The sequence below is a fragment of the Meriones unguiculatus genome, chromosome 3, assembly GCF_030254825.1.
Source record: "Meriones unguiculatus strain TT.TT164.6M chromosome 3, Bangor_MerUng_6.1, whole genome shotgun sequence".
Taxonomy (NCBI): domain Eukaryota; kingdom Metazoa; phylum Chordata; class Mammalia; order Rodentia; family Muridae; genus Meriones; species Meriones unguiculatus.
In genome coordinates this window covers 22315945-22340129 of record NC_083351.1, presented here as the reverse complement: position 1 = coordinate 22340129, position 24185 = coordinate 22315945, and the positions used below count along the sequence as shown (strand labels likewise).

The window sequence follows — 24185 nt, the reverse complement described above, 5'->3', positions numbered from 1 at the left end:
TGAACTTACTAGTGTGTGCATGTGTGTGTGTGTGTGAGAGAGAGAGTGCACGCATACACAGACTTACGTGTGCCACAACACCCATACGGAGGTCAGAGGACAACCTGTGTGAGTTGGCTCTCTCTTTCCATTTTTTGGGTCTTGGGAATCAAACACAGGTCCTTAGACTTTGGTGTCTTCACCCGCTGAGCCGTCTGGCCAGTCTGTTAACGTTAAAGTGCCTGAACAGGCAGCACATTCACCACTGGGACGTGGAAAATGGTTGCTATGTGCTTGTGGGGAAATGATGGTTTCCTAATCCCATTTGCACTAAAAGTCGAGAAAGGCTCCTTTGGGACAGGATGAAACTTCGGCACACCAAAAAGCTGGAGACATTATTTCCTTGTCCAAAACAGGCTCATCTCTCTGGATAAGAACTATCTTTCTCCCGACTTAAAAGTCAGAGAGGGTGCTGGAGAGATGGCTCAGAGATTAAGAGCACTGTCTGCTCCTCCAGAGGCCCTGAGTTCAATTCACAGCAACCCCATAATGGCTCATTAACCATCTACAGTGAGATATGGTCCCTCTTCTGGCATGCAGGCATTAATAAATAAATCTTAAAAAAAAAAGATCAGAGTGTTTGTGTTTATGTGCATATACATGTTTTATTTTGTTCGCATGCACATACATATTTGTTTTATTTTGTTTGCAGTCCTGGGGATTGAGTCCAGAAACCCCTGTCTCTGTACCACAGCCCTCGCTCTCTTCCTTTTCCTTTTGAGGGGTCTCATTAAATTGCCCGGGCTGGCCTTGAATTCACCACGGAGCTCAGACAAGCTTTAAATGTGATTCTCCCAAGTAGCCAGAGTTACAAGTCTACCCACCAGGTTTTTTATAGAATTCATTATACAACTTTTTACAGAAGGGGAGATGTCCCCAACCACACTCCGGAGCTCTGGGCTTTCTTGTAACTGCTGCGCTTTTGTATCTCCCTCTGTTAGTAAACAGTGTTGTTCAGTTGATGGGGCGGGCAGAATACACGTTTGTTGGGATTTACTTAACCGACCTTATTGCTGGATATTTAAGGTCTTTATCTTTCAGGGCTGAGCTTTGGGGATGTTTTAACAAGGCATCTTTGTTAGAAAATCGTTACATATTCCTTGGTTATGTCCTTTGAATTCCTGGAAGTGGAATTACCGGCCCCAAAGGGTACGTGAAACATTATTGCCAATTTGTTTTCTGAGAGTGATTTTTACCCACTCCCACTCCCACAGGCAATTTGACAGGGCTCAAACAGTCTCCGGAGTCATTAACTGTCAAACGCCAAACTAGAACTCACCTCCCGCACCGGGCTTCCTTCTCGTTTTCCCGCCCACCCCACACACCAGTCGGCAGCCGCACGCGCTCTCCGCCCAGCTCTTGCCAGGCGGACCCGCCTCTTCCTCGCTCCCTATTCTGTCCAATCAAAAACGAGAATCCCCAGCCTCCTCGTGTGATTGGTCCCTAAGAGTGCCCGTCAGGTTCGAGGGCGGGCGGAGAGCGCTGACGGACGCGGCGAGCGACCAGTGGCGATCCCGGAGTAGGCTGTGCGCCGGCCTGGAAGCGCCAGACTCCTAAGGCGTGCGGGCGGCTGGCAGAGCGAGGCTTCGGCGGACATGGCTCCCAACGCGCTGGCTCCCGAGCCGGAGTGTCGGAAGGGCATCCGGGCGGTGCTGCTGGGGCCGCCCGGGGCTGGCAAGGGGACCCAGGTGAGTGTCCGCTCCGCGCCCGGTGGCGGAGCCCGCGGAGCTGCAAGGTCAGCGCGGTCGGAGAGCCGGAAGCTCCTTTCCCGCCCCGAGCAGGGTGGCGAGCCCCGGCCTGCAGGGACCCTCGCGGGGGTCTCAGGCTGTGGCCCGGCGTTTACAGAAGGTTCCCAGTCGGAGACAGGGGAGGCTAGTGTGGGTTTACGGGGGAACCCAGGCTAAGGGATCGTGTTAGGGGATGCAGGGGCTGTTAGCTGAAAACTATGACAGGCAGGGCGATCCCCCGGATCACCGACCTGAGCGGGAGAAAGCTTTGTGGCCAAAACGCCCTCCCCCTGAGTTGGTAATGGATTTCCCTTAGTCGGGGATAACGTCTAGGCACAACGGGGTAGAACTTTTTATTTGTAGTGATTAATGATTAGGGGGTAAGAAGCCTCCAACACGTGGGGCCGAGAGGGAGCTGGCATATGCTGAGCGAGGCGTCCTGCCAAGAGTTGAGGCTTGATCCGTATGAGCCAGCAGTGGTGGGGGTGGGAGAAAACCCTTCCAGTTCATCCGAAAGCTGGAGGTGGGTGTGTAGATCGGGTTTATAAACCCCGGGAACCATGGGAGTTGTGAGTGCTTATGGAGCAGCACAAGATGACTGATGATTTTAGGTGAGCGATGTTGGGACGCTCACATGGAGGGCCAAACGGTTAGGAAAAGGGCTTAGGGGTCCAGTGGCTCTCCGTAGTGAAACCGGCTTCACAGAACCTTGTGCCTCCAGAGGATTGGAGTTGCCTTCTGCCCCACTGCGGGGCCTCACTTGGCATCTGGGTCATAGATCAGGGTTGGGATTTATGATCTCACTTAGGATTTACAAGTTGGGTTAGTGATCCCACTTAGGATTTAGACGCTCGAAGGTTGGGTTATTGGATGTCACTTTCTTGCCAAGTTGTTTGGCATCGCCAACCCGCCCCTCACCCCTACCTCCCCGCCTAGGCTTTGGGACCTCGCTGATCAATGGGCTCTGAAAAGGGAATTCTTTCAAGGTTGGGTTCCCAAGCAAATGGGCACTGTTCACCTCACTCTTCCTAGCACTACTGAGTTTATTATTTTTTAAAGATTACCTCTTTCTCTAACACACACACACACATTGAGAGAGGGCGTGCGTGCGTGCGTGTAGGAACATGCATGCTGAGGTTCTTACGTGAAGTTCAGAGGACAGCTTGCTGGAGTCGTGTTTTGTGGGGTTTTGTTTGTGTTTTTCCTAAAGGGATCCAGTTCAGTTCAGCAGACTTGATGGCAAACTACTTTACCTATTGAGCCATGTCACTTGTCCCATTTGCCAAGTTCCAGAAGTTTTAGCAAATAGATCATCAGCATCTTACTCCTGGTTGGGACACCCCCCCCACACACACTTGATTAATAGGAGTGACACAGATTAATGGGGGTGGCAGGATAAAGGAGGTCTTGAACTCTTAGTTCATTTCCTCCAGCTTTACCTCTGCCTTTGGGCTGTAGGTCCCAAAGGACCACTGTACCCTCTCTCTGTAAACTTAGGGGTTCTTTTGAGGTACCACCACCACCTATACCCAGTGATGCTGACGTGTCTTCAGTTCTGTTGCTGTTATCAGGTAATGGACAGTCTAATCATGTTTAATCTTGGATGTGGACAGCTCCTAAAAGGAGTTACAGAGTATAGGCAGGATCGCTCACGTGTGACTTTTTTTTTTTTTTTAAGTTTATGTTGAAGTTGACCTTTCACTAGGGAAATGGAGAGCTCATCCAGAGCTGAGCCAGGGGTTTTATAGTCCAGCAAGCTGTGTAACTTCCTAGCGCCCGTGTTTTCACCTGGACAATGAAAAGCTTACAAGGATATTGGAATATTACGGTCTTCAGATCAGGACCCATATGGCTGATATATGGCACATAACAGCTATTCAGTGAATGCTGACCACTTGGCAGCACATCTCTCTGCCCCCAGCTCTGGTGTAGCTCAGTGCTGAGCTGATTTATTCAGATGTGGAAGGACATTGTGTGATGAGTTCATTGCAGAAGGCACAGGAGTGGTGGGAGTTGGTCCAGAAGGCTTTGTGAAATGATTAAAGGTTTGGCTTGAGAGATAAGTGTGACAGCTCATGCCCTTCTGTAGACCCAGAGACTAAGGCCAAGTTTGAAGACAGTGTGGCCACATGGTGAGGCCCTGTGTCTGAAAACAACACCAGCAAACTAAGAACTGAGACTTGAGAAAACACAGAGCAATTATTTACCCTCTGTCTGCCTCCCCCTCCATATCAGGAGCCATAAAGGTACTGGTGGTTGTAGCTTCATAGAATTGAACAAAAGTTCAAACAAAGACTTGAGAATGGCAGCCTGGAGGGATATTCAGCCTGAAGACACACCTCACACACCCAAATGTCTTACCGGAAGTTTTAAATACATATAAGGGCACAGGTACAGGCTTGTAACCTCAGCTCCTAGGAAGGCTGAAACAGGAGATTGACAATTCAAGTCCCCTGTGGGGTAAGACCAAGATCAACCTCATTACCACACTAAGACCTTGCTTCAGAATAGCAGGGCTGGCAGTCTGTGCACTGGCAGTTCACTTACCCAGCTTGTTTGCGTCCTCAGCGCCACAAGAAGCAAAAGTAATGGGCCCCGTAACCATCAGCCTTCCCATCCATCTCCCTATAAATTATGCCAAAGCAACCCATAACATTTTTACAATATATAGTGCCTCTAAAACAAGTTCTTTTTTTTTTTTTTTAAAGATTTCTTTATTTTACGTATGAGTGCTTCTATTTGTGGGTATACCTGCATGACAGAAGAGGGCAACAGATCTTATTATAGATGGTTGTGAGCCGCCATCTGGTTGCTGGGAATTGAACTCAGGATCTCTGGAAGAGCAGACAGTGCTCTTAACCTCTGAGCCATCTCTCCAGCCCTAAAACAAGTTCTTAAAAAAAAAAAAGATTATTCGTGTGTGAGAGGGTGTGTGCTTGCCTGAGTGCACACGTGGATGTCAGAGAACTTTCAGTCCTTTCTCCTTCTACCATGTGGGTCCCTGGAGTCGAACTCAAGACATCGGTGGGTACTTTTACCTGCTGAGCTATCTTGCCTACCCTGTTCCTCTTTTTTTTTTTTTTTTTATTCCTTGTAATTTCTAATTACATTCCTTTGGTGTGCTTAACGTTTCCATCCCTTCCATCTCCTGCAGGTATTTATTTTGTTGCATCCAGTTTATCAGCTTCTGTTTCTTGGCCTGGCTGCCAGGTGCTGCCATGCTCTGTCCTTCACTCAGACACTTCCAGTGTTTGTTTCTGCTGCTGTCCAATGCCTAAGACCAGTAATTAAATATGGGTGGCAAAATGAAAGTGTTTTGATTACATGACTTGTTTCGTTCCTCAGCTGAAACGTCTCCCTTCTTCTGTCCTCCCTATACCATCGGTTTTTCTGCGACCAGGTCTCAGCAGGCAGCCTAGGCTGGCCCGGAACCTGCAGTGCCCCTTCCTCGGATTCTAAGCACGCGCCACAGCCGGCACTTAGCTTGTGTGTCTGTAGAGAGAAACTTTCTATCCCCTGTTTGTTTACCCAGTGATGTGGCTTATAAAGTCCACCTAAATGCTGGTCCCCGATTTGTCAGCCTTCCAAGTAATGGGTTGACTGTGGAATGTTTTCAGTTGTGAAATTCAAAAGAACAAGAAATCACGACTGTCAGCAGTGGGCCTCCATTCCAGGATGGCAGGATTGCAGCCGAGTGCTCTTTCTGCTTTGACTGCATAGACTGCCTGGCCTTCATTAGCAGCTGCTGGCACTCCTGACCTGTTCGTGCCTAGGGCCTGCTTAGTGATGTTCCAGTTTTTCTCCCACCACTTCCTCTTGTACCTGTATAATTTCATATTACATGACTCATGTCAGCATTGCTAAAGAAATGTGTTCTTTAGAACTTTTCTGGGCTGAGATACAACTCAGTGGGCACCCATAATTTTTATTTATTTATTTAAGGGAGACTTTTTCACTGGCCTGACTCACCTCCTATGTGTGTAGGTCAGACTAGCTGGCCAGTGGGTCCCAGGGACCTGTCTGTCTCTGCCACCCAGGTGCTGGGATTACAAACACACAGCACCGCACCCAGCTTGCATGTGGGTTCTGGAGCTCAGGTCTTTGGGCTCACTGAGCCAGTGCTTTTCCAGCCGAGCGATATCTCCAGCCCCACCCGACTCGTACAGCAGCGAGGACCTTAGACAGGATCCCGGCCAGACCCAAGTTTCACTGTTTCGGGGAGTGCACGCATGCGCAGCCTGGGTAGGTGGGTGTGTTCTCCCACAAGACCAGCAGGAAGCAAGGCATGGTCTTGCACCTTGCCGCTGGTGTGCCTTCTCCACGCAGCCATAGAGTCACCTGGAAGGGCGTGTGAGCAGCCCACCGCTGTGGGTAACAGCTGAACACTTGAGTCACCAGGGTGGCCTTTCTCTCTGTCGGTGTGACCCTGGCTTCTATGATTGCTCAAGTTAATTTTAATAAGCACGGGGAAGATTGGCAGAAAGCTCTGTTCCCGGGCGTGTGTCCACAGTGCAGCCGGCTTTCCACTGTCAGCAGTTGCTGGCCCTGATTTCTACAGGGTGCAGTCTCCAACGCCTTCTCACCAGGTTCCATTTCCCAAGCAAGTGATTTGCTCACCTTAGTGGAATCAATCTGTGAATCACAAACCAGAATTTCCTGCGTCGAGCCCCATCGATTGTTTTGTCCTGTGCACCCAAGAGAAGACCCAATGAACTTGTTTAAACAGGGGATCTCAGCTTCCAGATTTCTAAAACAGCTGGGCACCTGTGGCTACAGAACCGATATTGCAGGCCCCAAGACCGTTTTCCATTTAAAGCCGCCTGACCCTGAGTGTGCGCACGTGTTTGATGTCCTTGTGGAGAAAGCTAAATGTGATAGGGACCTTGTGTGTGCCTTACTGCCGAGATACGTCTACCCAGCACCACCTGGGAGCTTTGGGAGCTGTGTCCCCCCTTCCTTTGGGGTTTTTGTTTTGGTTTTGCTTGTTTACCTCCAAGGTTTGTGGAAGAGCCATGAGCAAATATTTCCTTTTCGTTTAAATAAACTGAACTGGGGCAGAGGTTGCTGCGACAGCTCACAGCGGATCTTTGCTGGTGCTTTGCATGCGCCAGTTCTATATTGGATGCTGGTGGGCTCCATGATGAGGATAGGATTAGTACCCTCTTCATTTTACTTAGAGATTTAAAACCTAGAAAGGAGAAGAAGCTCCTCAAGGGACTGAGGTGGTGCGCAGCTTGGCTTGAGCCCACCAGCTGGACAGGCACCTCTAAAATCCCAACCACTCAGGAGACAGGGGAATGAGGTCATGAGGCCAGCCTGAGCTGCCTGGTAAAACCTCGTTACAAAACAACCTAGAAGCCCTCCTAAAACTGACCTACAGTAGGTGATTACTGTGCACATGCTCAGCCTGCCCATCTCATATACACATCACAGCCCTTCTGAGTGGACTGTTCTTCATGTTGAACAGATGTGGAAGCTGTCCTGCAGCTTTGAGAAGTGAGTGATTTAGCCAAGGTGCTGCAGCAGTTCTGCCTTCCCTGCCCCAGCTGCCAGGCCTAGTGGCCACACATTCACCCCGTCTGTGGCAGATACTCAGCCACGCCATAGTCCATCTGCTTTATAAAATGAGCAGCTATGTGAAGTATTGCATGGCTGCTATGTTCTCCATTATAACCAGGAACATGGCCTTGTGTTTCAGGGGGTAGTGGCGATTGCTAGTATTTATGATGGCTTCCTGTGTGCTAAGTATTCCAACTACTTTGTATGCATTATCATGTAATCATATAATTCTTACAATAACCCTGTCATTGCTTTCCATTAGAATGTAAGGTAAGATGCTCTTATCCCTGTCAGCAGCAAGAAAGTAGGCATTTGACTAAGTTCACATAGCCAGTAAGTGCCAGGGCCTACAGTGTTAACTCTTTCTTGGTTTTTGTCTTTGGCTCCACAGGCACCCAAATTGGCTGAAAACTTCTGTGTCTGTCATTTGGCTACTGGGGACATGCTGAGAGCCATGGTAGCTTCGGGTTCAGAGCTGGGGAAGAAGCTGAAGGCGACAATGGATGCTGGGAAACTGGTAGGCTTGTCATACCTGTGAGGCATATACCTGCGTCCAGAACGGTGGCTCCCAGCTGCTGTGGCTGCTTGGTTTAACTTCCTTAAACATTTGCTTCCTTATTAGTAGTAGGCACTTGAAGTCTTCACCAGCCAGTGCAGACATAGAACAATTCCACCATCATAGAAAGTCTTCTGAGACAGCCCTGTGGGAGGCGTTTCTAACAGACTGGCAGGTAATAGGAACTTTGAGCAGAGCCTAGTGTTTGCCGTATTCTGGACTTATAATGAATGGTTCAAAATTTATTTGCACAGTTTTATTATTTTGTGTGTATGACAAGCACTTTTCCCATAAAACCATCTTGCCAGCCCTGTTCACAGTATTTTATTTTCTTTAATTAAAATATAGTTACAAGGGCTGGAGAGATGGCTCAGTGGGTAGGGGCACTGGCTGCTCTTTCAGAGGTTTGATTGCCAGCAACCACATAGCAGCTCACAACTGTATGTAACTCCAGTTCCAGGAGATCCTGTGTCCTCTTCTGGCCCCAGCAGGCACCAGGCATACGCATGGTGCACATACATCCATATAAATAATAAATTTTAAAAATTAAACATGTCTGTGGGTGTGTGTTTACCAGCCAGACATGGTGGAACACACCTTTAATCTCATCACTGAGAAGCAGGCAGGTCTCTGAACTTGTTCAGCCAGGGCTAAGACCCTCTCTCTCTCTCTCTCTCTCTCTCTCTCTCTCTATATATATATATATATATATATATATATACACATATATATATATGTATGTATGTATGTGTATATACATATATGTATATATATACAATTACATCATTTTCCTCTTTCCTTTCTCCAGCTCCTTGCATGTGGTCATAATATTGGTTTTTGTTGTTGTTTTGCTTTTTCAAGACTGGCCTCGAACTCACAGAGATGTGCCTACTTCTGCCTCCCTTGTGCTGGGATGTGCCATAACACCCATTGTTCACAATATTCTTGAAGATGCTTTGTACTAATGCTTTTTATAAAACACCCAAAACGAATATAACAAAGTGAAACTGCTGTTTCGTGGACAAGACTCCTGGATATATGCAAATGCAAACTCAGGAGACAACAGAAATATTTCAAAGCTCTTCTGTGGCTCACTGCTCTGTGTTTCTAACGAGGGAGTTACTTGGCAGTTGTGGAAAAGTGATCCTGTGTAATACGCCAGTTGGCCTGGTTGACAGATACAGTGAATTGACTAAATGTTTGTTTAGGGCCAGAGCTTGCAACTGGCCCTTATTCTGGAACCTGACCTCTGCTGACACTTGCAGGATTTTGTCTTGAACACAGTAGGCGAGTGCTGCACCACTTAGCACACTGCGGTCCCTCCGATGCTTTGCTCTTGTTTTTCATTTTTAAAATTGTACCCTGTTAGTGTGTGCATTCATCTGGAGGTGAGGACAGCCGTGAGAAGTTGGTTCTCTCCTTCCACCTTGTGTTTCCTGAGTTCAAGCTCAGGTTTTCAGGCTTTGGTAGCAAGCTACTACCACTGAGCTGTCTCATGGCCCTATTTTTGCTTTTGAAACAAGATTTGCCGTGTAGTTTTGGGTGGCTCGGCACTTGCTCTATGTTGAGATTGCAGGCACGGACCACCAGCCTGCTTTCTCTGATCCCCTGCTTCTGTTGCTTGGCTGAAATCTGAACTTTGTTTTTATGCCCGAATTACCTCCTATTAGGCCTGGAGATTCTAGAGCAGTATTGAGTGGTACCACAACCTGTCTGTCCACACGCTGCTTTCTTACTTTCCTTTCAGATCAGTAAGGCCATGGATCAAGTCAGAAAGATAGATAATTTGGACTTTGGGTTTGTGCAGAAAATTTCATGTGAGAGGAAATTGGGATGTGGCCATGAAGTTGCTTATCTCCAAGCCTCCGTCAGTTTCAGGGTGTTACACTTTGTCCCTAACTTCATAGCTGGTCCTGAAGATAAAAGGCTTAACTGCCAAGATTGGCGGTCTTTACTCTAATACAGAGGGGAGCTTTTCTCTCTCTAAAGGCTGTTGGGGGGGTGTCGGTGACAGTGAGTTTTCTTTTAATGCTGTGAGAGGTTTCTAGTGGGACTTTGGAGAGGCTTAGACTACGCTGGGGTGGCTTTTCAGTTCCTTGTTTGTGATCCAGTACTGCCAGCTCAGTGCAGTGTCTTAGACAGCCCAAGAAGCAAGCCTGCATCTCAGTCATGGTAGTGCTAGTCTAACGAACTGTAAATCAGGCATCATTGGTACTTTCCTACATCCTGGTCAAGCTACCATTCTGTCCTGGTTGTCAGGTGATGGCAGCTTGTAGCTGATAGTTAAACAGCTACTGGAAGAAGACATCCATAGGGCCTGAGGTGTGGCACTCAGGCTCTGATCTCTCTTCCCTTACCCACTTCATTGAACGCATTAGAGTTACAAAGAGAGACATGTCTGGCCACTACAGAATTATGGGAATGAGTGTTGCAGACGGAGCCTATACTGGTCAGCTTTGCATTACTGCAATAAATACCTAACAGAAAAAGAGCTAAAGAGGAAATACTGAGCCAGGTGGTAGTGGCGCATGCCTGTATTCCCAGCATTCAGGAGGCAGAGGCAGTCGGATCTCTGAGTTCAAGGCCAGCCTGTTCTACAGAGTGAGTTACAGGACAGCCAGGGCTACAGAGAGAAACCCTGTTTTGAAAAAAACAAAAAAAAGAGAGAAGGAAGAAAGGAAGGAAGGAAGGAAAGTTAGTTAGGTTGCTTGGTGCCGGTATTTCTGGACCTCTATTGAACTGTTGTATAGACATGTAGAGCAAAGCTGTGTCCCTTAGAGAGAGAGAATGAGCAAAAGTGCATGCTTACTCAAGCAAGGTGGCCCAACAGTGAAAGTGTGTTCTGGGTTCAGTCTGCTGAGCACACGTAAAGGTGAAAGTGGCTCCGTGCACATTCACCTTGGGTGGTTCGTGGGCCCTCCCTACCCACCCTACATACGTAGTAACAAAGCTTAGAGATATAGTTTTGGAGATCAAGCCTTCAACACTCAAGGGGAAACATTTAAGATCCAGCTCTCAATGGAAGCCCCCCACATGTGCTCTGATTTTGCTTCTGTGGGTCAAGTTGGCAGGTCTGAACCCAAGGCTCTTCTCTTCCAGGTGAGTGATGAGATGGTTGTGGAGCTCATTGAGAAGAACTTGGAGACTCCTTCATGCAAAAACGGCTTTCTTCTAGACGGCTTCCCTCGGACTGTGAGGCAGGCTGAGATGGTAGGCAGTGTCCATGCCCTGTTGCAGGAGGGCAAATGCTGGCCCTTTCTAGACTCACCCTGAAGGAGACGGGTCTCAGGGTTAGGAGGGTCACACGCTCTCTTACAGCTCGATGACCTCATGGAGAAGAGGAAAGAAAAGCTTGATTCAGTGATCGAGTTCAGCATCCCAGACTCCCTGCTGATCCGGAGGATCACTGGAAGGTAAGTGTCCATGGAGATGCCTTTGTGCTTCCCAGAGCTTTGTGGGGCAGGAGCTTGGTGCCATTTCAACAGGTTTCCATCTTGTGCATCAGTATGTACTAGTGTGGTAACCTGGGCCAGGGCATGGAGAGACGAGCAAGGGATTCCGGGTCAGACATCTGTGTCTAGGCATGTTTCTGCTTTTATTAATTCTTTGTGAATTTCATACATTTTGATCATATATGTCCCCCATTCCTCCCAGATTCAACCCTCTAGCCCTGTGAGCAAACTTTCCCCTTTTAATAATGCCCCGCCAAGTCTGGTTTGTGCAGCTCATGTACTTAGGGGTGTGGTGTCATCCAGTGAAGCATGGTCTACCCACCAGGGGCCATACCCTTAAAGAAAACTGCCTTCCCTGTTCCTCAGTTAGACGTAGGGGCTCATGAGCCCTCCTACTCCAAGCTAGAATGTTGACCAGTTGATCTTGTACAGGTCTTCTGCAGTGAGTTCATGAGCACAGTGGTCCTTACTGTGCCCAGAAAATACTATTTGCTCCTGTCCTCACTGACCTCTGGACTTACAGACAGTTGTGAGCTGCCACGTGGGTGCTGGGAGTCAGTTGGATCCCCTTGAAGAGCAGCCAGTACTCTTTACCACTGAGCCATTTCTCCAGCCCTCCCCTCCCTTTTTCTTTGCTTTGTATTTTGTTTTGTTTAATGTTCGCACAGCCTGCTTGCCTAGTGCCAGTGGAGGTCAGAAGAGGGCATCAGGTTCCCCTAGACTGCAGTTATGAACGTTTGTGGGCCACTTTGTGGGTGCTGGGAATTGTACTGTAATTGTACATCTTGTGCTCTTAACCACTGGGCCATCTCTTCAGCACCCCCTAACCCCATCTTTTAACGAAGTAAATTTTGTTTGAAGCTTGTTTCTCTTATTTCCCTGGAATAGTGTCAAACACAGAAATGCTTCTGAACAAGTTTGTGGAGACATCGTGCACTTTTCCAGGCTGTGGTTTCTCTACCCTGCTTCTCTGCCTCTGCTTCCTGTCTGCCAGCACTAAGAGCACCTTTATGCTTTTTCTATTGTGTCATGGAGGGAGGGAGGGAAAGGGGGAGAGATTATTGGTGAGCATCATTAAGGTGCTACAGCACAGCCGGAGCTCTCAAGAGTACGGCCTGCCACTTGTCCGGGGTCCAGTCATCAGAGATGGCCTGCTTCTCAGCTAGCGTACCTTCAGATTGATTTGAATTAATTTAGTAAAGTCCCACATTGAGATGTGGATCTTTTGGTGGCAAGGGAACTTGAACTTGGCCCTGTCCAGGGCCTCAATCGTAGGTTCCTTATTCTGCAACCAAGCTCAGATGTTCTTGATGACCTGACCAGTAGGAGTCCTGGGGCTCCTCAAAGTCACCCCACATACCTGTTTAGAGCCTAGATTGGGGACCTCATGAGACCAAAGGCATAAATACTGCTCCCAAATTGTAAATGGCCCTCCGGGCAGCCATTAACAACAAGCTGAGCACACATTGGAGGCTGGTCAGAGAACCTGGTCAGAGTACGCAATTGTCTAGAAGGAATGTGCCTTTCTCTTTTTTTCCTTTTTTTTTTAATCTTTGTCATCTGAATGACCCTCTGGATGGTGGTAAACCTGCTGTCTTAGACATTCACGGTCATTAATTTGGATTGTGGTACTTCCCAGCATTCCATAAATCAATCTTTGGGTGATGTCCCTTCTTAATATACAGTTGTATTGCTTCTAGTTGATGCTGCCACCATTGAAAGGGTGTGTAAATTTTATATTAGGAAGCAAATGTCTTGTTAGAGTATTACTTAGATTTCCTAATGAGGTTAAACTTTTTTGTTCATGTTTCTATAATGCATACCTTCAAGGAGAGACCCAGATGGGATTACATAACAGTGTGAGATGTGTTACCCAGGAGGCTGTGGGGGTATAGTTAAACCTAGTTTATGTTCATTTTCTTTTCAAATTTCCATTATCTGTGTTTCCAGCTATTTCATAGGCTTCTGCACAACAGAGACTTGTGTTTCTTTACATTCCCATTGGACATGAAGTAGACAGAATTGATGTAGACCAAGAAGCAGTGTGGTCAACAGTAAGGGCCATCCCCAGCCTTGGTGTACAAAGCATCAATAACAGATCCAGTGACGCTGGAGGCCTTTAATTCGATGAGGTCCTGGGTACCTGCCTTTACATCAGCCATACCCCAGGGCTGAAGACCATGACAAGCTCTAGGAGAATAGTACAACAACGTCTACTTCTGATCTCAAATTTGGGTGGTTCTGGCCACTTGGTACAGTGGGAAGAGAGCCTGGGGACAGGTGGAGAAGGCTGCCTAGGAGAAGTATGTCGTTAACTAACCTCGAATGAGGGTAGTTTCAGGGTCGCTTGTCCAGACTGGAGTGGAAGTGGGAATGAGGACCAGTTAGGGGCTGGGCTCGGGCTGGAGCCTGTGGTAGACTTGTTGAGCCAGGTAGGAGGTGTGCTTGGGAAGCTGGAGGGGCTGGGAAGAAAAGATGGGTTTGGCGGAGAGAGTGGGCCTTACAGAGTAATAATGGAAAGTCATTAGAGCTGAGGACAGAGCTGAGAAGTCATCACATGATGTGGAGCCACGTGGTATTGGGGCAGAAACAGCGCCCTAAAAACACTACCTCAGTGGTGACTGTAAACCGGGGGGAAGGACCCCATGTGGGAGCCTGGTCATGTTCACATGAAATGATAGAGATCTCTTTCTGTCTGGGGAGTGAGGAGTGAGTGAGAATCTAAAGAAGCTGCAGGATGGCAGTAGAGGGAGGATGGGAGTGTGACTCCTCCCTAGAAGACCTGGTGCTTCTCAGGAAATGCCAGACCATCGAGGACGTTGTCCACGTTTACTCACAGCCGTGTGGTAGGACTAGACCTGGCGTCCCTCCGCTTGCTGCTGCTTGCTCTGCCTTGCTGACGGGTGGAAAGTGAGGCAGGAAGTGGGGACTTGACAAGGAGCTCACCGTAACAGTCTTCTGAAGGAGCTGTGACTTCAGCTCTAATGACTTTCCGTTATTACTCTGTTTCTTGAGAATTTGTTCATAGTGGTTTCAGTTCCTGTTTTTCACATGTTTGCTTCTGGCACTCTGGTATTCTGGTTATCTTAGCAGTCGGCTCTCTGCTATCAGTGCCCTACTCTCCAGTAGCAGCTCCCGTTTGTGGTTGAAAGGACAAGGGTCTAAAGCAGCGGTTCTCAACCTGTGACTCTCAACCTTTTTGAGAGTCAAATGACCCTTTCATAGGGGTCACCCAAGACCATCAGAAAACACAGGTATTTACATTACTATTCATAACAGTATCAAAATTATAGTTATGAAGTAGCAATGGAGTAATTTTATGGTTTGGGGCCACCACAAGATGAGGCACTGTATTAAAGGGTCACAGCAATAGGAAGGTTGGGGACCACTGGTCTGAACTGTCATGTACAGGTCAGTGAGGTAGACCCAGCCCTGATCACTGCCCCGTGGCTCCTGGCTGTTTTGGTTGTTTCTTATCTAGTCCTCCCTGTCTTGGGAACTTGGAGCTCAGGCTCCCTTTCCTTTTCCTTTTGTTTTCTTAAGCAGTATGTGTCCTTTGTTCTTAAAAATGATATTTTTGAATGGTGAAATAGTTGTATATTATGTATAAATTAGAGGGCTGAGGGAATCTCAGTGTTTTTTGAGTGGGATATAGAGAAGAGCGAGTTGCAGCCTGGCTGTTAGATGCCCCTGTTCTGCAGAAAATAAATACCAGTCATCCATTTTTGTGCCCTTAGTCCTTTCCAGGGATGCTTCCTTGAGTCCAGTGGTCAGTGCTCTCCCTCTCCCTGGGCCTCCTACTGGATGCTGTTTCTGAATGGGTAACACCAGAGACAGCTTTTCAGGGCTCAAATAATGGAGGACCCAACTTCACTTTAAATATTGATGTTGCAAGCCTACTCATGCTTCTCTATACCTGGTTTTCTGTGCTGTCACCTTGCCCCTCGCTGTGAGCACTTTAACACCTTATTTAGTGCAAATCGGTCATCTTATCTCCCACCAAAAATGCTGTGATTAAAACACAGTGTCACATTTTATGGATAGGACTTTGTTTCTCATACTTTTTTTATCACTGATTATTTTTTTTTTATTTTTAAATAATTTTATACATTCACTTGTATCCCAGCTGTAACCCTCTCCCTCCCAATCCTCCCCTCCCTCCCAATCCTCCCCTCCCTCCCTCATCTCCTCCCTGCCCCCTTCCGAGTCCACTGATAGGGGAGGTCCTCCTCTCCTTCCATCTGACCCTAGGTTATCAGGTATCTTCAGGACTGGCTGCAATGTCCTTATCTGTGGCCTAGTAAGGCTGCTCCTGCCTCGGGCTGGTGGGGGGGGGCGCTCAATGAGCCAGTCATTGAGTTCCTGTCAGAAGTAATTCTTGTCCCCCTTACTAGGGAACCCACTTGGATACTGAGCTATGATGGGCTATGTCTGAGCAGGGGTTATAGATTATATCTATGCATGGTCCTTGGTTGGAAAAACAGTCTCAGAGAAGACCCCTGTGCCCAGATTCAACCTTCTGGGGCTTCTGTCCCCTCTAGGTCATACTAACTCCTCTTTCTTTCATATGATTTTCTGCACTCTGCCAAAGGCTTGGTTATGGGTCTCAGCATCTGCTTTGATATACTACTAGGTAGAGTCTTGAGGTGCCCTCTGTGGTAGGCTCCTGTCCTATTACTTGTTTTCTCCTACTTCCAATGTCAATCCCCTTTGTCTTTCTAGGTGAGTATTGATCATCTTACCCCTGGTCCTCTTTCTTGTTTATCTTCTTTAGGTGTACAGATTTTAGTATGTTTATCCTATCTTATAGGTCTAGTACCCACTTATAAGTAAGTATATACCATGTGTGTTTTTCTGCTCCTGAGATATCTCAGGATGATTTTTTTCTAGATCCTACCATTTGCCTGCAAAATTCATGATTTCCTTGTTTTTAATTGCTAAGTAGTATTCCATTGTGTAAAAGTACCACAATTTCTGTATCCATTCCTCCATTGATGGACTTCTGGGTTATTTCCAGGTTCTGGCTATTACGAATAAAGCTGCTACAAACATGGTTAAGCAAATATCCTTGTTGTGTACTTGAACATCTTTTGGATATATGCTTAGGAATGGGATAGCTGGATCTTGAGGAAGCAGTATACCTGATTGTCTGAGAAAGCACCAGATTGATTTCCATAGTGCTTGTACAAGTTTCCATTCCCACCAGCAATAGAGGAAGGTTCTCCTTTCTCCGCAACCTCTCCAGCATGTGTTGTCTCTTGAGTTTTTGATCTTAGCCATTCTGATGGGTATAAGGTGAAATCTCAGGGTCGTTTGTTTCTTGTACTTTTTAAACTTTTAGTTACTTAATGCCTCTTCCTCCTTTCTCCATCCAATCCCTTCCAACACCTTCCAACACTGAGTAGGAGAGAAAGGTTAGTGGGGAGAGGGGCCATAGTTCTCTTTGGCTACTTGCTGTTCTGAGTCATTGTGTTTCTTGGGGCAAGTTCAATCTTTGTTTCAGGCTCTCTCCCGCTTCTTCTTGTCAACCTGCAACAACAGCAACTAGAGCAGCGGGGAGCAGCAGCAGCCTTCCTCTCTCCTGGAGCGCCCCCCCCAACTCTCTGGGCCCTAGCATTTCTTCCCTCTCCAGAGTCTTCAGATTTAAACCATCTGCAGCTAGCAAAGAGCTTCTCTGAGAGCCACTGCACAAGGCAAATTGTTTGCTGCTGTGGACAGTCTGAATCAGTCCCATATTCCACACCTGGGATTAAAACAAAAACATGTTTACGTATTATAAACCAAAACTTCCACAACAGGACTTCAGTAGTATAAATAGAATTTCCCACATGGTAGACAAAATATGATTTCCCCAACCTATATGCCACTGGAAAGGCCTAGAAGGAACAGAAACACCAAAAGACAAGGTGGTAGGAAACTGATTGGACAGACTTCCATGATGAGACAAGCTATCCTTTAGATTAAGTAAGTACAACTTGCCAGATAGATGGTGCACACCTTTAATCCCTGCTCTCAGGAGACAGAGGCTGTTGGATCATTCTGAATTTGAGGCCAGCCTGGTCTACATAGCAAGTTCCAGGACAACCAGAGCTACATAGAAAGACCTTATCTCAAAAACCAACCAACCAAATAAACAAACAAACAAAAACCACCCACCCAACAGTAAAAAAGAAAGTACACACTCAAGCACTGGCTGCTGTGCGGAGTGTAGCCTCCTTCTCTTCTCCGGTGTCCAGGTTCCTCTTTGTGTGGCCATCCCCAGTCAGGAACACAGGCTTGCAGCCTGGTAGGGTTCGGCCCAGATGTAGTTGCCCGCCATGTTCTCAGAGCCACATAAGTACTGCCTGCTCCGAGTTAGTTCATTGTTTTTGTTTGTTTGATTTTTGAAACATTATTTTAAATTTTTAATAATATGTGTGTGTTTGCATGCGTGCGAGTACAGGTGACCACAGGTGTGAAAAGTGTGTCTGATCCTGGAGCTTGAGAGTCATGGGTAGTTGTGAGCTGTCCAGTATGGGTCCTGGAAACCAAATTCAGGTCCTCGACAAGAGCAGAAAGGAGTCTTAACTGTGGAGTCATCTCTCTTGCCCTGTTTACATTGATCTATGGTGTGTGATGGTATGTACATGCATGCATAATGCGGCTCAGAGACCATAGAGCCAGTTCTCTGTCCCCTGTGGGTCCCCAGGACTGAGCTCAGGTCATCAGTCTTGGTGGCAAGTGCTAATAAGCCTGCCCTCCCACCTGGTTGTTTTTTTCTTTTTTACTTTGTTATTGTTGTTTTGAGACAGAATCTCAGCTATGTAGCCCAGGCTAGCCTTGAACTATTGAAATTCTCCCACATTAGAGTTTCCAAATTCAAGACAGAGTTTTTTCGTTTAGCCTTGGCTGTACTGGACTCGCTTTGTAGACCGGCTGGCCTCAAACTCACAAGATCCACCTGCTTCTGCTTCCCAATTGCTGGGATAACAGGCATGTGCCACCATTGCCTGGCTTCAGAACATGTTTTTTATGTGTTTGCTTTATAACCAAATTAGATTAGAAAACAGCACAAGCAGGCACATACTTGTGATCTAAGACGAGGGGGTTGGTGCATAAGTAGCTTAAGCTCTTAACCCTAGCATAGGCTAAATACCAAGCCCTGTCTTTAATTAGAGGGAGACAAGAAGGATAGGCTTAATTTCTGTCTTCTGTTCCCCAGCACTTTGTACAGATCTTGGAAAGGAAAGTAAAGGAAGGGCTGTCCTATTTCTTGTAGCTGTTGATTCCTGCTAAGTACTGCTTGTAGCAGAGATTATGAGCCATCACCTCGGAAGCAGCTGGAGTCAGCATAAGATCCGGTTTCACCTAGGAACTTCTTTAGCATAGACGTACTAATAGGATGAATGGCCGTGTGTGCGCTCCCAAGGCTTAGATGAGGTCGTTTCGCCAGCAGCTTTTCTTATGCTTGGACAAAGCAGAAAACACACTGCTATTGGCAGGGTAATTGACCTAGTTATTTTCCTAAGCAAGAAGTAGCAATGACTCGTCCTCTGCTGGAAGGCCAGTTATTTTCCTAGGTGTGAGGTGCTAGCTGGGTTTTCTGCTGATTAAAGTCTTCCACTCAACTTCTCTGTCTCTGCTTGTCATTCCAGAGTTCCCTAGAGTACCAAGGTATTTCCAGCAACCTGACTTGTGACTCATGATCATTTGCCTTCTTGCAGGCTGATTCACCCTAAGAGTGGCCGGTCCTACCATGAGGAGTTCAACCCTCCAAAGGAGCCCATGAAAGATGATGTATGTAAACTCAGGACAGGAAGGGGGTTTGTTGGCTTGCTTGTTTTTCCTCTGTCTTCACTTAACAAGAAAAGTCACACTGTCTTGAAAAGGAGAGAAGCTGACAGATCTGGACAGTGACTCCCAGGATGCTCTATGCTTGTCCTCTGTCACAGCACCCTCTTGCTGCCACCATGGCTGTCTTAAGCAGTTGGTGAATAGGGAGATTGTTGCCAGGAGCTGGCCCTGAAGAGAATTTTGCTGGCTGCTGTGCTCCAGAATGCCCTGCTCTTGGGGTACTCAGTGACTTCTGTCCTGGGGTCTCATCCATGGTCACTGTCCATTTGCTGTACAGTCTTCATGGTCTGCTGTAGAGTGTGCAGGGAGCAGTGGCAAATTTTTTAGGCTTACCCTTGTCATGTGAGACAAGTTTAGGTCATCCAGGGTCTATAAGTATAGGTTACCTCTCAAAAATTGACAGCTATACCAGAGGCCTTTCTCACGTCACTTGCTGTTCTCAGGATGTTAGTGGGTGATGCTCCAGCAATTATGCTCAATGTTTAAGCAACGAAGAAAGACTGCAGTTGCTACTGCAGCTGACTGTGATGTATTCTCCAGTCTGGGGCCTCCCGCCTCCATCTTCCGACTCTAGAAGTGCTCATCCTAGAAGCTGAGCAGCCAGCACAGAGCAACAAGCAAAATGCATTGCTGTTTCTGGACCACAGTCTGCTTCTCTATTCGGGAGGGTCTCTATTGACTCTCTTGCCTTGAGTGGGATGTGGGATCAGACAGCATCCCAGGGAGTGGCCACATCCTTGTAACAGCCCCACCTTTCATTCCTCTTTGTTCTCAGATCACTGGAGAACCCCTGATCCGAAGGTCAGATGACAATGAGAAGGCCTTGAAGATCCGCCTGGAGGCCTACCACACCCAGACCATTCCACTGGTGGAGTACTACAGGAAACGGGGGATTCACAGCGCCATCGATGCAAGCCAGACCCCTGATGTCGTGTTTGCAAGCATCCTGGCAGCCTTCTCCAAAGCCACATGTAAAGACTTGGTCATGTTTATCTAATGTTGGGTCTAAAGGGTCTCTCTCCTTTCTGTCCTTTAAAGGAATGGGTAGGCATGGCTAGGTGGAGGGGGGCACTTCCTTCCTTAGACAGCAAGGTTATCTTCTAATGTACTGATTAAAAAGCACTTACTTGATGTGTCTTGTATGTGCACCACTTATCTGTATGTGTATGGCGTGAGAGTGTGCTCATTCCTACATTCTGGATCTTGGGTTACATTGTCTTACCAGCTGTTTGCTTTTCTTTTCTTTTTGTCGTTTAAAAAAAATGCTAGCACACAGGATATTAAATACCAGATATCACCATGACTTTTTCTCCCCTTGAGATGGCCTCTGTATATTTCCATCTGTCCTGGAACTCTCTATATAGGCCAGGCTGGCTGCAGACTTACAGATCTACCTGTCTCTGCCTCCTGAGTGCTGGGATTATAGGCACATGCTACTATGCCCAGCTTCATTATAGCATTTTTTTAAACAAGATGTGTTTGAGTAGATTTTCTTTGCCCTCCTGCCCTATAATCTCCCTTCCTGTGCTTTTAGCTCCCCTCCCACACACGTGCGCATGTGTACACACAAACACAAAATCTCCTTTAGCTACACCTTTAATTCTATTTTTTTTTTTTTTTTTTGTTTTATTTTTTTAGCAAAATAAACTGTTCAGTATTTATCTTCCAGGTACCCTGGTTATAAAGCCTCATAGTAGTTACCCTTAGCAAGCAGCTGACTCCCAAGTCTAGGGTCACATGAAGTCAGTCAGTGTCAGTTTCTGATGCACATTCTTGACAGGAAACAGAGAGCCATGAGTCAGTGGCTGCCCAGGGATTATTAAAATTTTCCCTTTAACCGGAGACACACTGCAGACTCCAAAAACCGATAGGATAGAACGCCCACGTGGAAGAGCAGCAAGGTTGAATATTTTCTGTGATCGACATCACAGTGTTACAAAGTTCAGACCACTTGGGACTTCCATTTAAAACAATGGGTTGTTGTCAAAGAATTAAGCCAGGTAGAAGGTCCTCTGGGGTTCAGATTGTCCTTGAACATCAGGGCTAGGTAACAGCCAAAGCTGTTTCCCCAGAGGTAGACCCAGGGAGAAAGGTTTGTTTTTGTTTGCCTGTTTCCAGGGATGAACCAAACAGTGATTAGGGGATACTCTCTTGTTGGATTCATTCCCATCATAACACAAGATGGAAAACCCAAGTCAGATGTGTCCGTTTCAGGTGTAACCCTCTACACGGTATTTCATGATGGGTAGGCTCCCCAAGAAAAGATCACTCACAGCAAGACCAGCTATGACCAGAATGTTTTTGTTGATGACTTTAGCTCCCATTATTACGGATGTCCTATGGTCTGTGCTGTGCCCTTTTGGCCTCTGGTTGATTTGTGACAGATAAATTAGTGGGAAGCTGTGACAAGACCTGAAAGCCTTCAGCCTCTGGAAAAGCCATTAGAAAGTCAGTGACATGGCCAGTAAATTCTGTCGCCTGCTTCAGCATAACCTCTTGCTGGCTCTAAGTGCTCAGTCCCCGTCTGGCCTGAACTCTCCTGTCTGAACCTGTCGGAGGGCTTCTCTCCACGTGGAAACTCAATATGGGTACGCGGCCATCTTGCTTCCCTTTTGGCCTCCAATTGTCTGCTGCTGCTGCCCTGCCTTGTTCCCTTGGCTTTAAACTAACTCTGTCTGCTCTTAGCAGAAACCCAGGCTGGCTGTGTGTGTTTCTGGAAAGCACATGACTGCTTGGAATAGGCAAGCAAGAGGAGTGAAACCAAAACTGTCATCTGGGCCTACAGGCATATGAGAGCCTTCTGTGAATGGGGGTGGCCTCGTGCCTCTTGCACTTGACTTTCCCTGGCTTAGATAAGTAGCTGCAGGCACTTGACCTCTACATGGAGGTCCCTGAGTGGTTACTGACTGAATGGGAGTGATCTGTGCACAGTTGGCATGTGTGTGTGTGTGTTGTGCATTCGTGTGTATGCATACGCCAAGTGCATGTGACATTTGGTCTTCAGGTAAGAGCTGGAAAATTATACGGGTGCAGATGTTCTTTGGTGGGGGTTGGGATTGTATTTTTGCTTTGTTTAATTGCAGAGTTGTAACCTCAACGGGCATGAGAGCTTTCACCTGGCAGAGAAATGTGCAGTGTTTAATGCGTTTGGTTGCATGCCAGCCTTCCCTGATACTTGCTTTTTTTTTTTTTAAAAAAAAAAAAAAAAACCATTTTGTTCTTTCTTGTTTCCTCTCTATTTCAGCCTAGTAACAGAAGGCCAGGCGAGACCGCACCCTGCTCATCTCCCCGCCGTGTGATCCCTGCTCTTAGGTGCTCGGCAGAAGGGAAGCGGGTGGTCACGGGAAGGAAGGATGGTGGGGGAAGTGGTAAGGGTCTCAAGAGGAGCGTTTGGAACAGTGGCAGTATTGTGATTAGTAAGGTTTGGGTTTGTTTTGTTTTTGTTTTTTTTCTACACGTAGGTGGAAATTTTTAAAGTCTAAGCAAGGGAAAAGATTAATTTTTTAGAAACTGTGATTGGAGGGCATCAGTGCCAATAAGGAGATATGGTATATGTAAACAATCATGCTTTCAATTCCTCTGGACTACAAAGCTAATGCTCGAAGGAATCTACATAAACCTCCTGGACTGCCAGGCCAAGGATGCAGTGGTCAGAGTGGGCCTGTGTACCCGGTACAGAGGACGGAGCTGCTGGCTGCTGCCGGTGGCCCCCATTCCATACCGTCAGAGACTTAACCCGCACAAGTGCAAGAGATGGGGCGACCTCACGGGTGGTGGTTCGGCAGATCATTGTTACTGGAATTATGGGGAGCAAGGGGAGACAGATCCCACGCTTCTTATGACCTAGTCGCCTGCTCTTGTGGCAAAGCCTTCAGCAGCCACCCAGCACACACTAGTCCTACAACTTTGCCTTCATTCATTCCTGGGATCCTTTAAATAAGTGGACAAGGGCTAGGAGTGTAGCTCAGGGGCATACGTGCACCTGGCATCATAAGGCTCTGGATTCAGTCCTCAGTAGTGAAAGGGGGGGAAGCTAAAATGTCTTACGCTAAATTATCCAAAGATTGTCCTTCTCGCCCTCATGTCCTGTGACTGGGATCGCCCGACAATACTGTGATGTAATTTTCAATGAGGTGCCTTTCATAACTGACCAAATGCTGCCATGTTTGGCCCCTGAGTCAATAAAGTATGTTGAAAATTTGTATCCCGGTTGTATTTTTTTTTTTTTTAAGAATTCTGAACTACAAGGCAAAAAATGATGTCAAATTCTGGACCTGTCTTTAAAGCCAGTTCTCATGGTGGTTAGCACAGTGTCCTGGTGATGTGCACGTGTGTACTTCTAAAAAGAGCCTACACCCTTGAGGCCATCAGCTCCTGTGGTGGATGACAAACACTGACAGTCACATACTTTGCTCCCGTCTCATCTGAAAAACGCCTTGGTGCTGTCTTCTAGGACTTAATGGCATTAAACAAAGTTTATAAGCAGCCAGCCTTTGGCTCAGTGCCCACCACAGCAGGCATCAGATAAGTTGGGTCAGAACATGCACAGACAAGTATCTGCTTCCTGCTGGGCTGGCTAACTAGGAATGGACAGTTGTCCGCAGCCTGGCAAGCCTGTGCCTCTAATGCGTAAGCCACACTGCTGGCCGCCTTCCCAGCTGCCACTGTTAGCACCCCGGCTGCCACTTTGTGCGTCCTGTTTGAAATCCATTTACTTCCCAGCAAAAGTAAAAAGCTTAGGCCATTGGTGCAAACGGAAACCTTCACTCTTGGAAAGCTGCCCCTACCAGTGAGGTTTCTGAGAAATTGCTCTTCTTCCCGAAACCACGCTAGGCTAGCTGGAAGCACCACTGTTCTTCGGGCATCTTGTGACTCTGGCTATGGAATCCTCTGTTCACTGAGCCAGCCCCTCCATCTGCTCCACGCCCCACCTCTGGAGTTGCCTTGAGGTGTCAGCATGACTAGTCTGCTCAGATCTTTGCTTTCTCCGGTCTGTTTGAATGTCTGGAAATTCTTGGC

General features: G+C 47.2%; 1 protein-coding gene across 2 annotated transcripts; it reads left to right on the top strand.

Annotated features, from left to right (window-relative positions):
• Positions 1 to 1548: 1548 nt before the first annotated feature.
• Ak2 (adenylate kinase 2) lies at positions 1549 to 23370 on the top strand. 2 transcript variants are annotated; one of them, XM_021637194.2, is made up of 7 exons: positions 1551 to 1727; positions 7717 to 7842; positions 10981 to 11091; positions 11200 to 11294; positions 19037 to 19109; positions 19942 to 20137; positions 22411 to 23370. In XM_021637194.2, the coding sequence occupies exons 1-7, from the start codon at positions 1635 to 1637 to the stop codon at positions 22413 to 22415; spliced, it is 699 nt and encodes a 232-aa protein (XP_021492869.1). In that variant the 5' UTR covers positions 1551 to 1634; the 3' UTR covers positions 22416 to 23370. The 2 variants fall into 2 exon arrangements, with proteins under 2 accessions (XP_021492860.1, XP_021492869.1); XM_021637185.2 differs by lacking the exon at positions 22411 to 23370 and having other exon boundaries at positions 1549 to 1727; positions 19942 to 20297.
• The last annotated feature ends 815 nt before the right edge of the window (positions 23371 to 24185 follow it).